A 16,846-nucleotide genomic window follows, 5' to 3' on the forward strand; every position below is an offset into this window, starting at 1 on the left:
GGATTCAGACATTAAAATACAATGGATAGAAGGAACAAGGCGCGAAAAAAGTGCGCGCAAGTGCTCAAAAAAAAGTGCGCGAAAAAAAGTGTGTGGGACTTTAAATGCATTATAAACAGTTAAATGCTCTACACAACATACATCATTGTTTAATATGTGTAAACATTAGACTAAAATATGTTTTAAATGCTAATTGCCACTATACCTGATATAATTTCCAACTAACGCACACACAAAAAAAAAATCTCACACTTAGCTCAAATAATAAATTAAGTCACTACTCTACAGCCAACAAATGCAACAGCCAACGAAATATTTAGAAAACTACTACCTCTTGCTAACTGGAACTCCTTGCAATTATGGAGGACCAAACCTGCATAAATTAAAAATGAATAAATGTAATAAATGGATAAATAAATGTGATAAATGGATAAAAAAATTTGATAATAGAAAAATAAATAAAGGAATAAACGACTTGATAAAATAAATATGATTCATTTTTAACCAAATTTATTGTTGTATTATTTTTTACCTTAATGTATTATTTTCTGCTTTTATACATTTAAAAAAAAAAAATCGTTTTAGCTTTGATTTATTCGTTAATTATTTATTGATTTACTTTTTATATTTATATATTTATTCTTACATTTATTGTTTAGATTAATTTATTTATGCATTCATTTATTTATAGATTCATTTATTTCCACATGTATTTATTTTTAGATTTATTTATTTATTGATTCATTTACTTTTACATTTCCGTGTGTAACATGGAAATGAGGAAGGCGGTCCTTGTGTAGCTTCAGTGCATCATTGGTTGAGAGCTCACGAACAGAATCGTCAGGCCAGCTAATCGACAGTGAGGAGATTTTTCAAAGAAAATGGCGGCAAGAAATAATTCGTTGTCCAGTTTGTTACGGGATGTGGCAGATCAGCTGGAGAGTTGTAAGTCATTTTCACCTAATCGCATTATGCAGACATATTTTTTAGCGTCAACTATTTTTCCAGAAATAATAACACGAAGCTGAAACTACTATGTGATCCCTCTCAGCAGCATCTTCGTCATCCCTCTCAGCAGCACCGTCATCGAGTGTGGAACCGTCGACGTCAGACGCTGGGTTTATGACACCCAGAGTCAGACACCCAGTGGATGGTTGGTTTTCTAGTCTAATGACTGTTCTGTTATAATAACTGACTAGATCTTGACTGTAAATAACTGAAATGGTTGCGTTTCTCAACCACCAATGGCTTCTATGAAAATCGAGCCCCAAATCCATCAACCGGAAGTTGAAGGCCTGTCTCTTTTTGTTAAATGTCAGTTTTAATGATCAATAATATCCAGTATAAAAGTATAAGTAGCCTAAAAGGTAGAAGCTATAATGAGAAATAATGCAAACAATTCAGTCAAACATAAGTAAGCTCTCTAATAGGCTTTAAAGTTATATAGCCTAAATATAAAGTTATGAAACTTCACTTTGCCCCCCAGCCAAAACGATTTGCCATGGAACAAACTAACGTTATAGATGAATGAGACCAAAGATCGATTTATACACAAGACGAATTATACGCATAGACAGTATATCGAACCTTTATTACAGACTCAAAGTCTAAGAAAAAAAAAGAGAAAGAAAAAAAAAGGAAAAACCGACATTGAACAACATATACAACCCATACAATCCATCACAATCCATAAAATTTTGTCATCATAGAGTTACAAAATACACCAGTACCAGTGTCTCCACAGCTTTGACTGATACCGTGTAGTACGAACCCTTATATTAGATAAACCCACAATGATTTCATTTATAGAAGCATTAAGCCGGCAGATAAATCTATACATAAGTTTACGTAACAGTGTTTTAAAAGTGATTACTCTTATACTCACAAACATTTCACTTGCACTATGACATCTAGGTCTCTTTAGTAAAATTCTATTAGCATCGTTATAAGCTACTTGCAGCTTCTGTAAACTCGATGTTCTGTAGTTACACCACAAATGAGCAGTATATAATGCTGTACAATATGTTTTAAAAAGTGACACCTTCACCTCATCTGAACAGAAACTAAACTTACGCAACAGTATATTTGCCCGCATATACATCAGGCGGCGTTGCCTTTCAATATCCTCATCATCTGTCATGTGCTCAGTGATATGTCCAAGGTATTTTATTTTCTCACACACCGTGAGACTCTTGTTAGACAACTTAAAAACTGGAAAATGTATACTTTTATCCTCCTTAGTTCTGCAAGTCATAACCATACTCTTATCAGGATTATATACAGTATCTTTTTCAATACCGTAATCAGAACACACGTTTAAAAGCTGTTGAAGACCAGCACTGCTTGGACTAAACACCACAAGATCATCTGCATACATAATATGATTCACTAAATTATTCCCAATCATACAACCAGTTTTACAAACATTCAAACGTTCAGACAGCTCATCCATGTAAAGATTAAACAAAATTGGGGACAAAATCCCTCCTTGTCTCACACCGTTACTAACCCCAAAAGGGGCAGAGACCTTGTTGCCCCATTTATTTCGCATTGACTGGTGGGCATACCAATAGGCCAAGATTCTCACAATGTATTCTGGTACCCCTCTTTGTCTCATTTTAAAAAATAGCTTAGCATGGTTAACCCGATCAAAAGCTTTAGATGCATCAATGAAACACATAAAAACTGATGAATTTTTATCTCTATACTTCTTTACAATTTCCTTTAATGCATAGATGCAAAGATCGGTACCATGTTTAGCTTTAAAACCAAACTGGTTGTCTGTAGAATTAATAAACACATTTAACCTATCTAACAAGATTTTTTCCAATACTTTAGACAAAATACTAGCTAAAGCTACAGGTCTATAATTATCTAAGTTACCCACCAGTCCAGCTTTGTTTTTAATAACTGGTACCAATAAGATAGATTATAGATTATACGTCATGTTTATCCACTAGACTAGAGACATCAGAGCCAGCAGCAAACATCAGAAGCACTAGCCGAGGAAAAGCTGTTCCAGTTGGGGTTAATGAGCGTGTTCACCCGGTGATCGCCTGGATCTCACAACTCTGAAAACGTCAGATACATTTTTCAAATAGGTGCTATATTTATAAATAAACCACAGATTTGAGCTGTAAACAACTACATTATCCCCTGAAACACTCTTAAAATTACATTTCATGACACAATAACAGTAGTATTTTGATATTACGCGGGTTTTCTCCTCTGCTATATTACTGGTTGGTGCGAGATGCATTCTGGGATACCTGTATCTTTTAAATTGATAAACATCATATGTGTAATTCAGGGCACAATTCAAACGGAATCAAAATATGTCTTCTCTCGCCATTGGGCTACTGCTCCCATCAACTCAAATTTGCATGCGGCTAGGGTCAGGACAGACCCTGTCAACAATAAGGCCGCGGTTAGCTACTTGATTTTTCGGTTCTTCTCATGATTGTCAACTGGGTAAAAATAAAAATGAAATCCAGACACAGTATCTGATTGATGAGGTTATAAAGAATGAACTTCTGTAAATGAGTTATGTTACATACCTGCAAAATAAACGTTTAATGTTTTGTAGTAAGTTACTTGGATCATAAAATTGTCATAGAAAATGTTTAATACAATATTATAGAAATTAGTGGTAATTGTTCATTAGTGTGTTTTTTTTTATGCCAGCTAAAAAGCAATAGAATAAGAAAAATAAAACGTCAATTTGACAAAGGTCAGACATTTTTTTATTGAACTTCTGTTACTATTGTCCCCTTCACTTCTAAAGAAATATGGTGGTGATGGCTGGTTTGTTTACTTTCCTACACGTTCTAGCTGAAATTGCAAGACTATTTACACCTTACAACAGAGGAAGAGGATTTGCAAGACGAACAAGCTTGCCTGTGATGAGTCGAGCAGTATCCTGCAGCTTTACCCATAACTTCTGTTGTCTTGATGACAAAAATGCAGATTTAGTACCCAGTCGCTGTGCAAAAGACAGATTGTTCTTTGCTGGGTTAGGGGAGAAACGTGTCACCTGTCGAGGTATGTAAAAAAGCAGCTTATTGGAATGTTATTGTTTAAAAGCAAGGTTTTCTTGACCACTTTTGGATTATTAATTAAGTATCGTCTTTACTGTTAAAGGGATACTTAAGCCAACAATTTTTACTTTCTTTGTTCTGCTGAACACAAATAAATAATTAGAAGAATGCTTGTAACGGTTTGGCACCATTGTCTTGGCACCATTGTCACCAGCAAACGGTTTGGGGCACCATTGTTTTCTATGTCTGTTGCCTTTGGCTTGCTCAGTTGGGGACATTTGGGGACATCCAATTTAAATGAATCAATCAACAATACTATTGATCAGCCTTACCAAATGTGGACGTTACCGAATTTGTTTTTTTTCCACTAGAAACAAACCTTATTGTATTAATTAAATTTAATACTGTGAAGCTGCTTTGATACAACCTGTATTGTGAAAAGCGCTATACAAATATACGTGACTTGACTTGACTTCTATAGACAAAATAATATGGTTCTCAGTGGTGCCCCGAAACTGTTGGTTGCAAATATTCTTTTAAAAACATTCCTTTAAAAAAATAGTACTGTCTGTCATTAGTAATTTTAAATAAAATTTTAACAGAAGTTGTCTGGAGCTTTAAAAACTGAACTCTAAGTCAAAGATAAGTGATAACTGTCAGCTTTGTCCCAGTATCTTACAATTTCATCTTTTTATTATTATTTTTATTAAAGGGTGCCATGCAGATCCCCAAAAATTTAAGGATGTCATCTTGGAGGCTTTTCCAAAACTCAGACAAGGTGGTTGGTTTGAGTTATTAAAAATATCTGGGAACACAAGGAGCCGTTATCTCAGCCTGATACCCTGTCCAAATGAGGGATACAATGTTAAGTATTTGAAAGATCCTCAAAACCAAATTGGTCATGCAACCATTTTCATTCGTCCACTTCAACGTAACATTGAAGTTGAACCAGTAAGTTACATAGTTTCAAACAGGGAATGTTTTAACATTTACATTAAACATGAATGACATGCTATTTTGTTGTGATGTTTTCTTGCAGGCGAGTCTTCCTAGCAGAGATGAGTTGATTGGACCACCTCAGAAATGTGTTGTGTGTGGAGATGAATTTTCCTTTGCAGCTATCAAGTCTCACAGTGATGAGTGCGGGAGGTATTTTAGTTGTTTTTTTTATGTGTAGTCTCTTATGGAAATGTTTATTTATCCTTGTTTTGGGTTTACAGGACAGAACTATTATCTATTGAGTTACAGTAGACTTTGTCAGTTTGAACCAGTCAATGTATATATAAACCCTCCTAGTTACTAAAATGTCATTATTAGGCCTATTGCCTATAATGCCTATTGTAATTGTACTGATTTTTATTATTATTATTTTACCCTAAAACGCATCGTGCAGCCCAAACCCTAAGAGCTGGAGCCTTGAAACTTTGACAGATGGTAGTCCTCAATTTGGGGAGAACCTTTCAAAGTATGACCCCAATTGGCCAATAGGTGGCGCTATAACACAAAAAACCATATAAACACCTGACTGTTTGTCCGATTGACTTGAAATTTTGTATACAGTGTCTTGGCCCAAGGTGCTAGCCTGGCAAGCCAGACCTACATCAAGATGTTAGGTCTGGCAACTCACCATAGACACGGCTCAATCCGAGCGGCGGGATAAACGGCTGTCTTTCAAATTCCCTCTGCACGCAATAGGACTGCGCTTCAACCAACCAGAGCGCTTTCCCAACAGCGGAGCTAACGTTACTTAGCTGATAGATTCAACTTTTGCCATTCCTGGTCGGCAAAACTACGAACACATCTTCCTTTTTTAAGAAAGACTTAAGTCTGTTCTTCTTTTCTCAAAGAAAAGCTTAAATCCAAGTCCTCCAGAGTCGCGGCCAAAGCCGTTTCGAAAGACCGCTGTTCGTCATCAGCCATTCTTTGTTTTCAAGTAGCAGCCATTCACACGGAAAGAACCGTCACAACTCTGTCGTCATTATGTTAAGCCCGCCCCGCCTACTCTATACACGATGTGATTGGCCTGACCCAATTTAGGTTTTTCCAGCTCGAAAGTCTACGGAGAGTTGCTAGACTGACCCTGGCTGCAAAATACATTTAGCTTTTTCTAGGGTGCGTCTAGATTTCTAGGCTAAGGTGCCATATATGTCTAAAAGGATATTGGCTTATCTCGAAAAACATGGCCGCCATCGGCCAATGAAGTTTGAGCACCTATTAGACAAGGTTAACGGTGGCCAATCAGAACGAAAAATCGATGGACAAGTTCGGCTCAAAGCCCTAGAGGTCTGTAAGAATTTTAAAAGAAATCGGCCACTAGTTGGCGCTAACGAGTTTTAAGGCTGTAATCATGTGGTGTTACAAATATCGTCACAAAATGCTTATCATTTGATAGATCTCCTCATGTTGAAGAACTTTGCCTCAAGAATCACTGCTGTCAATCAAACCGTTCATTAAATATTCGCGAATATGTTTAAAACCTACTTTTGCGAACTAGTCCTTGGTTTTTCGCCGATCGGAACCAACCCAGTCTAGGACAACTCTCTGGACTCTCTAGATCAATAATTATCGAAAAAAAGTTGAACTTTTGCATTTGGATGGCTATAACAGGTAGCCTAGAAATCTAAAAAAAACAGAACTTCACAAAAATTGGTGGGCATATGTGACATAACGTATTAAACAATCCTGGAAAGTTTTATGGAGATCGGACCATAGGTGGCGCTGTAACTGTCAAAAAGCTTTGAAAAGCATACATTTCCTATGGTAAATTGCCTGTATTGGCTGTAAATGGACTTTTCCATCTATTATTTCAGTGGTTTAAAGCTTGCTAAATAAAACTTAATGTCTTTTGATGCTTGTGCACCATGGTATAATATAGCACCATGGTACAATAATACCACGTATGTTTTAAAGAGAGAAACCCGTAATTTAGATATAAATATATTTGACTTGACTTGACTTGTGTGCTTAAAGGCCTTAACTGCTTGAACACCGCTAAATGCTGCTTGCAGCTTTAATTGTTGTTGTTGTTTTTAAACCCTTTAAAGGCTAAATACACCCAAAAATGAAAATTGTATTAATTACTTACCCTCATGTCTTACCAAACCCATAAGTTTTTCATTCATCTTCACAACACAAATGAAGATAAATCTGACTGTCCCTCCATTAGACAGAATAGTGTCCATTGAGAACTCATATTTCATTAAAAAGATCTTCATTTGTGTTCTGGAACAACATGAGAGGGATGAATTGATGACAGAGTTTTCATTTTGCCTTTGAACAGTCTGTGTTTACCTCTTTTCTGAAGGTCAGTGGAGGTCAGTGGTGAGGTAGTGAGTGAGAGAGCTACAGAAAGGGCCACTTCAAGCAGCACTGAAAGTACATTTGTGAGGCAGGAAAGAAATGTTGTAAATCCAATGCAAGATCAAGAAAGCATGACAGTTTCACAGCTCATCACAATAGATGAAGAGAGCACTGAACTTGATGGTTTGTATAGTTGACTTGCACAATCTATCTTTGAATTATGCATTCATTTATTTTTAGATTTATTTATTTCCACAATTAATAAATTAATCAGAGAAATACAGGTATAGAACAAACGGCAAATCTCATAATGTGCATTTAAAAACACAACATGTGCCTACGGTCTTCAAATATTACGGGTCATGTTTGTCCTTGTTTTTTGTTTTTGTCTTTACCCGATCAAATGCCTGTTAATGTTTTTTTCTGTGGATAATGTCTCTGGTTTTAGATTGGAAATTTGAGCAAGATGCAACAGAGGCCTCAAAGAAGTACAAAGAAAACCTTTTGAAGACACATGAAAGGGGAAAGGAGCTCATTTTCCAGATGGACATGAGAGACAGTCCTGAAGACCGGGAGAGAGCAATCTTGACTTTCTACAAGATGGCAAATGTAGAATGGGCTTGTCCTTTAAAATGTACACTACATGGTAGGTAAAGTAAATCCTATAATGCAGGGGTGTTCAGCCCTGCTCCTGGAGGGCCACTGTCCTGCAGAGTTAAGCCCCGTTTACACGAAGGGAAGACGCAGATATTTCCCTGCGGATTGCCCTCTCAGTCACACGAAAACTCAGTTTTTATCACAGAAAACGATTATTTCTAAAAACTCCGGCCAAAGTGGAGATTTCTGATAACGCCGGTTATGTGTTGCCGTGTCAACTGGGAGAAATGGGGTTTTAGGTTCTCAAACGTCACATTATGCGGCAGAAAATGCTTACGGTCATGTGAGTGCCCTATGGCATAGTTTTGATTTATGTGGGTTGATGTAAATTACAACTTTTTTTTGGGGGGGGGGATGTATTTGTTTCTCTAAATACCCGGCTATGTGTAAATGTGGCCTTAACCTCCAACTAGCTTCAACAGACTTGCCTTGAAGTTTTTAATGAGTCTAATGGTCTTAATTGGTTGGAACAGGTGTGGTTAATCAGGGTTGGAGCTAAACTGCAGGACAGTGGCCCTCCACAAGCAGGATTGGACACCCCTATAATGTGATATAGTTCTGAATCTGATTTTTGTTTGCGTTAATGTCCTGTTATACCTTTGCCTTTAAGGGGATCCTGCAATTGGAGACGGTGTGACTCGTCATGTTTTCGCAACAATCCTGTCAAAGCTCCAGCATGGTTTTGAACTACAACTTGGTTAGTGACCTATACAATACATGTTCTTTCTTTTTCTGTTTTCTTAGGATAACTTGGAAAGAAGTTTGCAGCAATTTGTTGGCATCAACAGTTAATTACTTGCCATTGGCCCTAGGGTTGATGCATTAAGGTTTCTGCATTTTTGTATTATTGTAATGCATGCCGGATTGTTACATGTTGCATGGCTTTATTTCTTTAAGTGCCCGGAGGAACTCTTCTTTTTGAGGGTGAAAAGGATCACTTGATTCCCTCAACATCACAGAGGCTTCTGGATAGTGACTTCTTTGTGGTGGCAGGCCGTATAATCGGACACTCATTCCTGCATGGTGGTCCATGCTTAACTGGTTTAAGCCCAGCAATAATCCACGTGCTTTTTGGTGGACCCCCTGAAACTGCCACAATAGATATACTGGACTGTGTGGACACTGATGTCCGTCAAGTAATAGAGATGGTTAGTTAATCTTTACTCTTATTAATTTTCATTAAATATATTAGCTGGGAATAAAAATGTACTTAAAAACCAATACACTGAGCGGCCAAAAAAAAGTAGTTGTTCGGATTTTATTAGGCAAATACTTCAGAGACTATGATTGGATCATTATTGCAGTGATTGTTTCCAGCATGTTATATGTTTGGCAGCAGTTCTTCTAACCCTCATTGATGGATTGTGTAGCTTTTCATTTCTTAAACAACCATGTAGGAAGAAACATCATGACCATATTCCAGGATGACAAAGTCCAGATTCATCAGGCTCAAATTGTTAAAGAATGGACCATTAGGAATAATTTTCACACATGAATTGGCACCTTTTGAGTCCTAACATTAACCTCAGTGAAAGTCTTTTGGATGTGCTGGAGACTTTACAGAGTGCTCACCTCTTGCGTTGTCAATACAAGATTGACTCTTTTGCCTATTAAAATCCAAACTGACACTTTTTTGGACCAGGCAGTGTTTTATTTATGATTTATTTTATTATTTATGACCAGTTGGAAGGCACAGGTGAATTATCAGAGGAGGAAAAGAGGGCTATTACAGACCTTGCAGTGTCCTGGGATTTGCCTGGTGGGACATCAGAAAACAGAAGATGGCTGCTTGACAAACTGCTCATTCATGCAGTGAGTATGCACTATTGGTTGGAATACTCTTAACATTTAGAAATGTAATGTATGTTTCCATTCCAAATTAAATTATGTGAAGGTCCTTGAAAGAACATCCAAGCAAGTAAAGCCGCTTCGGCGGGGTTTGAAGGAAACATTGATCTGGCCTTTGCTAACTGAGAGGAAAGATACTATTCCTCTTCTATGATACTATGTTTTCGCCCTTGTAGCAAAGACAAGGAAAATTTATTTTTATACCTAACGTTTCATACAAAATAGCAATTCAAAGCGCTTTACATGAAAATGAAACATAAGAATATAAAACAGTAAAAAATAAAAAAGGGGGAAAAACGAATTAAAATAGTAGCTTACATCTAAGCAAAGATGCATTTAATTTTAGACCGAGTGGCAGTGGAGTCGATTGAAACACTATCTATTCGTAAAGGTGGTCAGACAGACACGGTGCCCCATCATTTTTAATATTCCTCCTCATCTATAATAAACTTTAAGCCAATCACCGAGAACAGTAGTAGGGAGCGGGACGTCACGTTTAAAAATGAATCTGCTGTCCTCTGCTGGACAACTTGAGACACTGACGTTCTGGCAAAACCAGCTATTCTAATTGTTACTCTAAACAATGAATGTATATTACTCAGTAATTATTCAGTGATAATGGGATTTTGGAGAAAAATGTGATGTGGTAAAAGGACAGTAACCACAAAACTTACCACACTTTTACCACATTATTTGTAGTTTTAATGTGATATTTTTTGTAAATGCATATTAACCACAACACTTACCATGCTTAAAATATCACATTAAAACTACAAATAATGTGGTAAAAGTGTGGTAAGTTTTGTGGTTACTGTCCTTTTACCACATCTATCACAGTAAAACTAAGGCTACTGTGGTAAAAGCAAGGTAAGTGTTGTTTTTACTGTGATTCTACTACAAATACCACTTTGGAACTAATTGTACTAACTTACTTTAAACCTAATATGAATATGATTAACTGATAGAAGGTCTAGGCCTGTAGCACGTCACGTGACAGATAGTGTTTAATCACCCTGTTTTGAATTAGAAAGCAATGAAACGCAAAGCCTCCGTGGAGATGACAGATAATGCAGTGACTGAACATGAGCTAATCTGATTCATTTCGACCATCAGAATATACATTATATCACGCATTATTAGTACAGTGTATTTTCGACTACTTACCAACATCTGGGACACATGAACTGATGCCAAATATCGCGATGTGTTCGGAAGGAGACTTCTTCAACGCGATTTCCTACTGATAAAATTTGCGTAGTCGTTTATACTTTTTTTTTTTTTTTTAAATCAACAGCAAAACAGTCCAGCTTCCCTGGCAATAAGACCGAAATAATAACATTAAAATAAATACAAATATAAACATGATCAGATATCGTGAATAAATGCCGATTAAACTGCTTTCTCTGCTGCAGCACGCCTGGCAGAAAGAATCGTGCATTACATTACTAAAAAAATAAATAGGCTAAATAAAAATGCTGATATCACGAAAATAATGAAATAAACATGTACTTTCACGAACCAGTAGATTAAATGACGTGACCATATCACGAACTGCCGTGAGACTGGGCTGTGTGGCACCTCAAAAGCGTGGAAATAATTCCTAATTTATATTAAAATGAGTGTATAGGCCTACGGAGAAGTCTGAACATTACTCATATTATTGTTTTTATAAACTTTATTTAACCATCTGGAACGGAGAAAAAATGATACCACTTAGCGCCTCTAGTGGACTTTTCACTCGAAAAGTGCAGGGAAACGTACCTGGAGGTACGTATTTCAGGTTTTGCAAAAATGTAGGCAGAGTAACGTATTTCCCATGAGCCTGGGTTGAGCACTTGCGCTCATTTTCCCTGTCTCTACAAACCCCACAGCCCTTTCCTTCAGCAGGCCTTTATGTATGTATCGGATACAGACTGCCACAAGCTCTTTTTTTCATAAGTCTTTACATTCGTCTGCTAAAATTGCATAATGCGTGTCTGTCTCATCGTGCAAATCCGCGTTTATTTTGCGGATAATTATTGATGCGGCTATTTCCAGGATTTCATTTTGAATATCAGGGCTAGTGAGTTTCGCGTTTCTAGGCAATTCGTCCAGTCGTCTTTTTATTTCTGGATGATAATTGGAGATCAGTAGAAATAATTCTAAGAAGTTGCCTTTGTTCAGTGCCTCTTCAGTTTCACGATACCCACACAAGGGAATGTCTTGTTTTGCACAAAAAAAAACGAGGTCTATTACAACTTTAAAGTGTTCTCTATTCCTTTCCAGAAACGAACTGTTGACAGCATCTTTGTGCAGCTGGTTAATTATATTTCCCCGTCCTGGTTTATGGCTTTGTCGGTATCCTTCAGACCTGCCCAGCGCTGTATCATGTGTCCCTGCTAGCCTCGTGTTTAAACACAACACTGGGAGAGATGCTTCCAGTCTCTAAAGCCAGTTTTTATAAATCGGCTCTCAGTGGCTGCTTCAGGGAAATGGCGACATGGCTTACAAAACACAGCGTCTCTCGAAATACTGTACTCTAGCCATGGGAACTTTTCGTACCACCGGACATTAAAACTTCTTTCTTTGCCTGCTATAGTGGTGACTGGAAATGAACTGAGTTTGGGCTGGGTAACAGGGTCATCAATGGTGGATAAGTCGGATGGGGCTGTTACGTCCTGAGTGCTGGCCTTAGGGCCCTTTCACACCTACCTTGTTTAGTCCGGACTTTCGGACTTTTCAGTTTGTTCCGAATCAAAATTACAGGTGTGAAACCTACCCCGGATCACAGTCCGGACCAAACAGAGGAAATTTGGTCCGACGAAAAGAGGTAGTCTCAGTCCGGATCAAACTGAAAAAAAGGTTTGTTTCGTTTCTAGTGTGAAAGCATTTCTGTATGGTTCGGACTTTCAGACCTTTTACAGGAAGTTCCGGTGGTTCCCGCATAGCCGAAAAAACAGAAGGTGGCAGGAAAAATGAGCCGTACGCACATGGGGAGAGGAGGAGACGAGGTTTTTAATTAAAGTATCATGGTCTGATGACCATTCCTCCTCCTTTCCTGCCGGCGACGATAAAAATGTGCGCACGACGAGGACGTTCAGTTGGGGAATTTGAACTAACGTTAGCCTTGTGTATAGTTGGAGCTGCAGGTAATTATGCCATAAAAATAACAATACAGTTGCAACGATATGCGTCTGTTCATTCATGTTGTCAAAGTTACCCGCCGAATTGACAACACGCCGACGTCAGACGCAGGTCCATTTACAAACCAATCAATGTCGAGATGCAGCCCACATAGATGATGACGACAGGACGCAAGTATTTCACGTAAAGTTCTTTAGTGCGCTCGCATAACTGCAGTGTGAAACCAAACCAAAACTTTCTGAAAGTATAAAAATGTATAAAAACGTGAACTTTGGTTCGGACCTTGGTGCGGACTTTCAGGTGTGAAAACGCCTTAGACTTAGTCGAGTCTGAAACAAACGCACATAACGCTGCGATAGTAAATCATGATTCATTCGTGTTCATTATTGCACACTTGTGTATATATGCCTATTAATTAGCCTAAGACATGACTGTATGTACCTGTACACTGGCGTGTAGGTGAGGTAGACGTTAGAGAACGGAGAAATGGCAGAATTAACATAATCACTAGCAGAGCTGTTCAGCTCCTTACTACTCGAGACTGATGGCTGAGGCTCCTGAACATCTGCATTATCTTCCTCCTGGGGCGGTCGTGGTCTTTTTGACACGAACTTTAGTACGTTGCTCTGTTTCATTTTAGTTTAACATAACTTAGCTAAACTTGAGTGTCCCTCTGTGAAATGTGCTCGTCGATGTGAAGGGGGGACGGGCTGTTCGCAATCTGACTGCAAAATACGCTGCGCGGGCATTTCGTCATCACCATGACAACCAAACAAGAATCGAGAAACATTAAGATTTATTTTTATAGGTCAAGTATTGTGATAATCACTGCAGTCCAGATATGATCTTATGTATGACCCATCATGAAAAGGAGAATCAGGCAACGATGACCACAGACTGTTGAACGACTGTCATCACCCAGTTACTGTAAAAAACATCCTTCCTTTGAAGAAAGCCCAATTAATGTCATTTTAAGACAGAAATTTTTAATATATATATATATATATATATATATATATATATATATATATATATATTGAGCACTTTAATTTACACATTAATTGGTTGTGGTGGTTAACCTGCAATTTACACTTTAACATTCAAATATAGTGCAAAGATAATAATATACCTCATTATAATCTATACAGAATAATAATCAACACTAATAATCAGGGAAGACTATTAGGCTACATTTTGGTATGGTGGTAAAACTATTTTAAAATCTTAAAATAGTTCCAATAAGATTGTATTAGGAAATAAACATCATTGGCTTCAGTAAATGAGAGTTGACAGATATTTTAGTAACACTTAGTTATTTGTTATCATTAGCTATACATTATAGTTAACATAAACTAACAATGAATGACAATTATAGCATATATTTAATCTTAGTTAATGTTAATCCCAATATTTACTAACACATGTTTAAGATCAGAGTTGCATATGTTAACATTAATGCACTGAGAACTAACATGAATATAAACACATTTAACTAACATTAACAAACGCTGCAAAAAAATATTGCTCAATGTTTATGTCAGTAAATGCATTAACGGGTTAACAAATGAGACTTATTGTAAAGTGTAACAAATGTGAAATAACTCACTTTACATCTTAAAATAGTTTATAAGCATTGTAAATATTTATAGCAGAAAGTAATACTTGTACCAGTTGCTTTCAGGCTGGTTCAGAAATCTGTTTTCAAGCGGATGGATAATTTGTCTGGTAAACTCAAAACCAAAAATAAATACTCCATATTTACAAACTCACTACAATAAAATAAAAATAACACAATAAAAACTGATCTCAGTTTATTGAAGTGACAGTTTTCCTACACAAGTTTTCATCTGTTTGTGTCTGTAATTCATTCAGGTCTCATCTATTTCACCGCTTTAAACTTCAGTTTGTTTTGTCCTTTAATCAACAAGTACCATTGTTCTCCTTAATACTTGATATGCTATAGTTTTAATTAAGAATTTAGGCAGTTGTAAGTTTAGCCAAGGTCTGCATTTATTTTGGAAATGTAAGTTACAAAAAAACCTTTATATAAAAAAAAATAAACATAATTTATTTACATCGCATTAAAAAATATTGCAGATTAATCCAATTCACTGCAATCCAGAATACGTTCACAAAAAAATGAAAATCGGACACTTAACGTTACATAAATGTTAAACTACAAAAGCTACAGTTAGTAGTAGGTAATACTAATAATAAGGGTTTCCCCCACAAGCGTGATAATCTCTTTTCCGGGATGATATGTGTGGCTCTTAAAAGAGCCTTTGTGTGTGAGCGCCTCCTCGGACTCTACTTGGAGCTGGTGTACTTGGTGACGGCCTTGGTGCCCTCAGACACGGCGTGTTTGGCCAGCTCTCCGGGCAGCAACAGACGCACGGCGGTCTGGATCTCTCTCGACGTGATGGTGGAGCGCTTGTTGTAGTGAGCGAGACGAGACGCCTCACCGGCGATGCGCTCGAAGATGTCGTTGACGAAAGAGTTCATGATGCCCATCGCCTTGGAGGAGATGCCGGTGTCAGGGTGAACCTGCTTCAGCACTTTGTAGACATAGATGGCGTAGCTCTCCTTCCTGGACTTTCTACGCTTCTTCCCTCCCTTCGCGGCGGTCTTGGTGACGGCTTTCTTGGAGCCTTTCTTCGGCGCGGGCTTGGCTGGTTCAGGCATGATAATGGATGATCGTTAAACTGACGAGTCAGTGTGAACTCAGGAGCGACACAGAGGCTATTATACACTGACCTATGCTAATTTACAAAAGAGAGACTCAAACCATCTGATTGCCTGTTGCCATTGGCCGAACCCATAACCTCATGTTTCATTGGACAACTCAAAGCATCATGAGGGGAACGAGGGCCAATCACAGACGCTTAAAAATAGCCCCGCCCACCACCCATGTTTGAACGACAGTTTCCTTTGTTTCATTTCGCGCACTTTTTTTAATAGATTTGAGTGATATTTTGAGCAAATAAACAGTTCTATACATGTATTTTGCACAATCGTGTAATTAAAAAAGAAAATATATAAGTAAAATAGTGATTAATGTAGTTAATAGTTATTACAATGTGATAAATTATTCATTGAGTTATATAATTATTTGTATATGTAACTTAGGCCTAATATGTAAACTATTGTAATATCTTAAATGTGTTCCTTTGTAATCATGTACATTTTGGAAATTCTCATGTAACTGTTATTTTGTATTAATTAAATCCACAGAGAAAAGTAATGCTGATTAGATTTATATGCATAATTAGAATATGGCTTTGGCCTGTTCGATTATGAAATGGCATATAATTTCTCTTTAGTAACCTATAGAAGATGAGGACCGAAGTAATTTGTCGAAATAAAAAACGACGTTACTGTGAAACTGTAATTGTGTGGTTATTACATAAGTTTATTCAGAAAACGTGGGATTTTATCAACTCTTCCTGTGCGTGAGTGTGTGGCTCTTAAAAGAGCCGTTGGGTTCGTCAGTTTCTCCGGTTTCAGGCGTTTATCCCCCGAAGCCGTACAAGGTGCGTCCCTGTCGCTTCAGCGCGTACACGACATCCATGGCGGTGACGGTCTTCCTCTTGGCGTGCTCGGTGTAGGTGACGGCATCGCGGATCACGTTCTCCAGGAACACCTTCAACACCCCGCGGGTCTCCTCGTAGATCAGCCCGGAGATGCGCTTGACGCCGCCGCGGCGAGCCAGACGCCGAATGGCGGGTTTGGTGATTCCCTGGATGTTATCGCGCAGAACTTTACGGTGACGCTTCGCGCCTCCTTTTCCGAGCCCTTTCCCGCCTTTGCCTCGTCCAGACATGATGCGAAACAGAGGTGATGTGATGCTAAAAGGAGACGAAGTAGAAGAATAGTCTGTGAGT

General features: G+C 37.8%; 2 protein-coding genes and 2 long non-coding RNA genes across 4 annotated transcripts; 2 read left to right on the plus strand and 2 right to left on the minus strand.

Annotated features, from left to right (window-relative positions):
• The first annotated feature begins 7,800 nt into the window (after positions 1–7,800).
• Positions 7,801–8,923, plus strand: LOC143703972 (uncharacterized). The gene is made up of 3 exons (XR_013191508.1): positions 7,801–7,983; positions 8,605–8,691; positions 8,892–8,923. It is a non-coding gene; the product is annotated as an uncharacterized LOC143703972 (long non-coding RNA).
• Positions 8,924–8,976: 53 nt separating this feature from the next.
• Positions 8,977–9,992, plus strand: LOC143703973 (uncharacterized). The gene is made up of 3 exons (XR_013191509.1): positions 8,977–9,142; positions 9,678–9,806; positions 9,889–9,992. It is a non-coding gene; the product is annotated as an uncharacterized LOC143703973 (long non-coding RNA).
• A 4,961-nt stretch (positions 9,993–14,953) lies between these two features.
• LOC143703892 (histone H2B-like) lies at positions 14,954–15,647 on the minus strand. Its single transcript, XM_077197373.1, has one exon. The coding sequence runs from the start codon at positions 15,645–15,647 to the stop codon at positions 15,273–15,275; it is 375 nt and encodes a 124-aa protein (XP_077053488.1). The 3' UTR covers positions 14,954–15,272.
• On the minus strand, positions 14,954–16,810 carry LOC143703893 (histone H4). The gene has a single exon (XM_077197374.1). The coding sequence runs from the start codon at positions 16,783–16,785 to the stop codon at positions 16,474–16,476; it is 312 nt and encodes a 103-aa protein (XP_077053489.1). The 5' UTR covers positions 16,786–16,810; the 3' UTR covers positions 14,954–16,473.
• Between the last annotated feature and the right edge of the window lie 36 nt (positions 16,811–16,846).

The sequence above is a fragment of the Siphateles boraxobius genome, unplaced genomic scaffold (assembly GCF_051911475.1).
Source record: "Siphateles boraxobius isolate OS27281-9 unplaced genomic scaffold, OSU_SipBor_1 39, whole genome shotgun sequence".
In the NCBI taxonomy this organism is placed as follows: domain Eukaryota; kingdom Metazoa; phylum Chordata; class Actinopteri; order Cypriniformes; family Leuciscidae; genus Siphateles; species Siphateles boraxobius.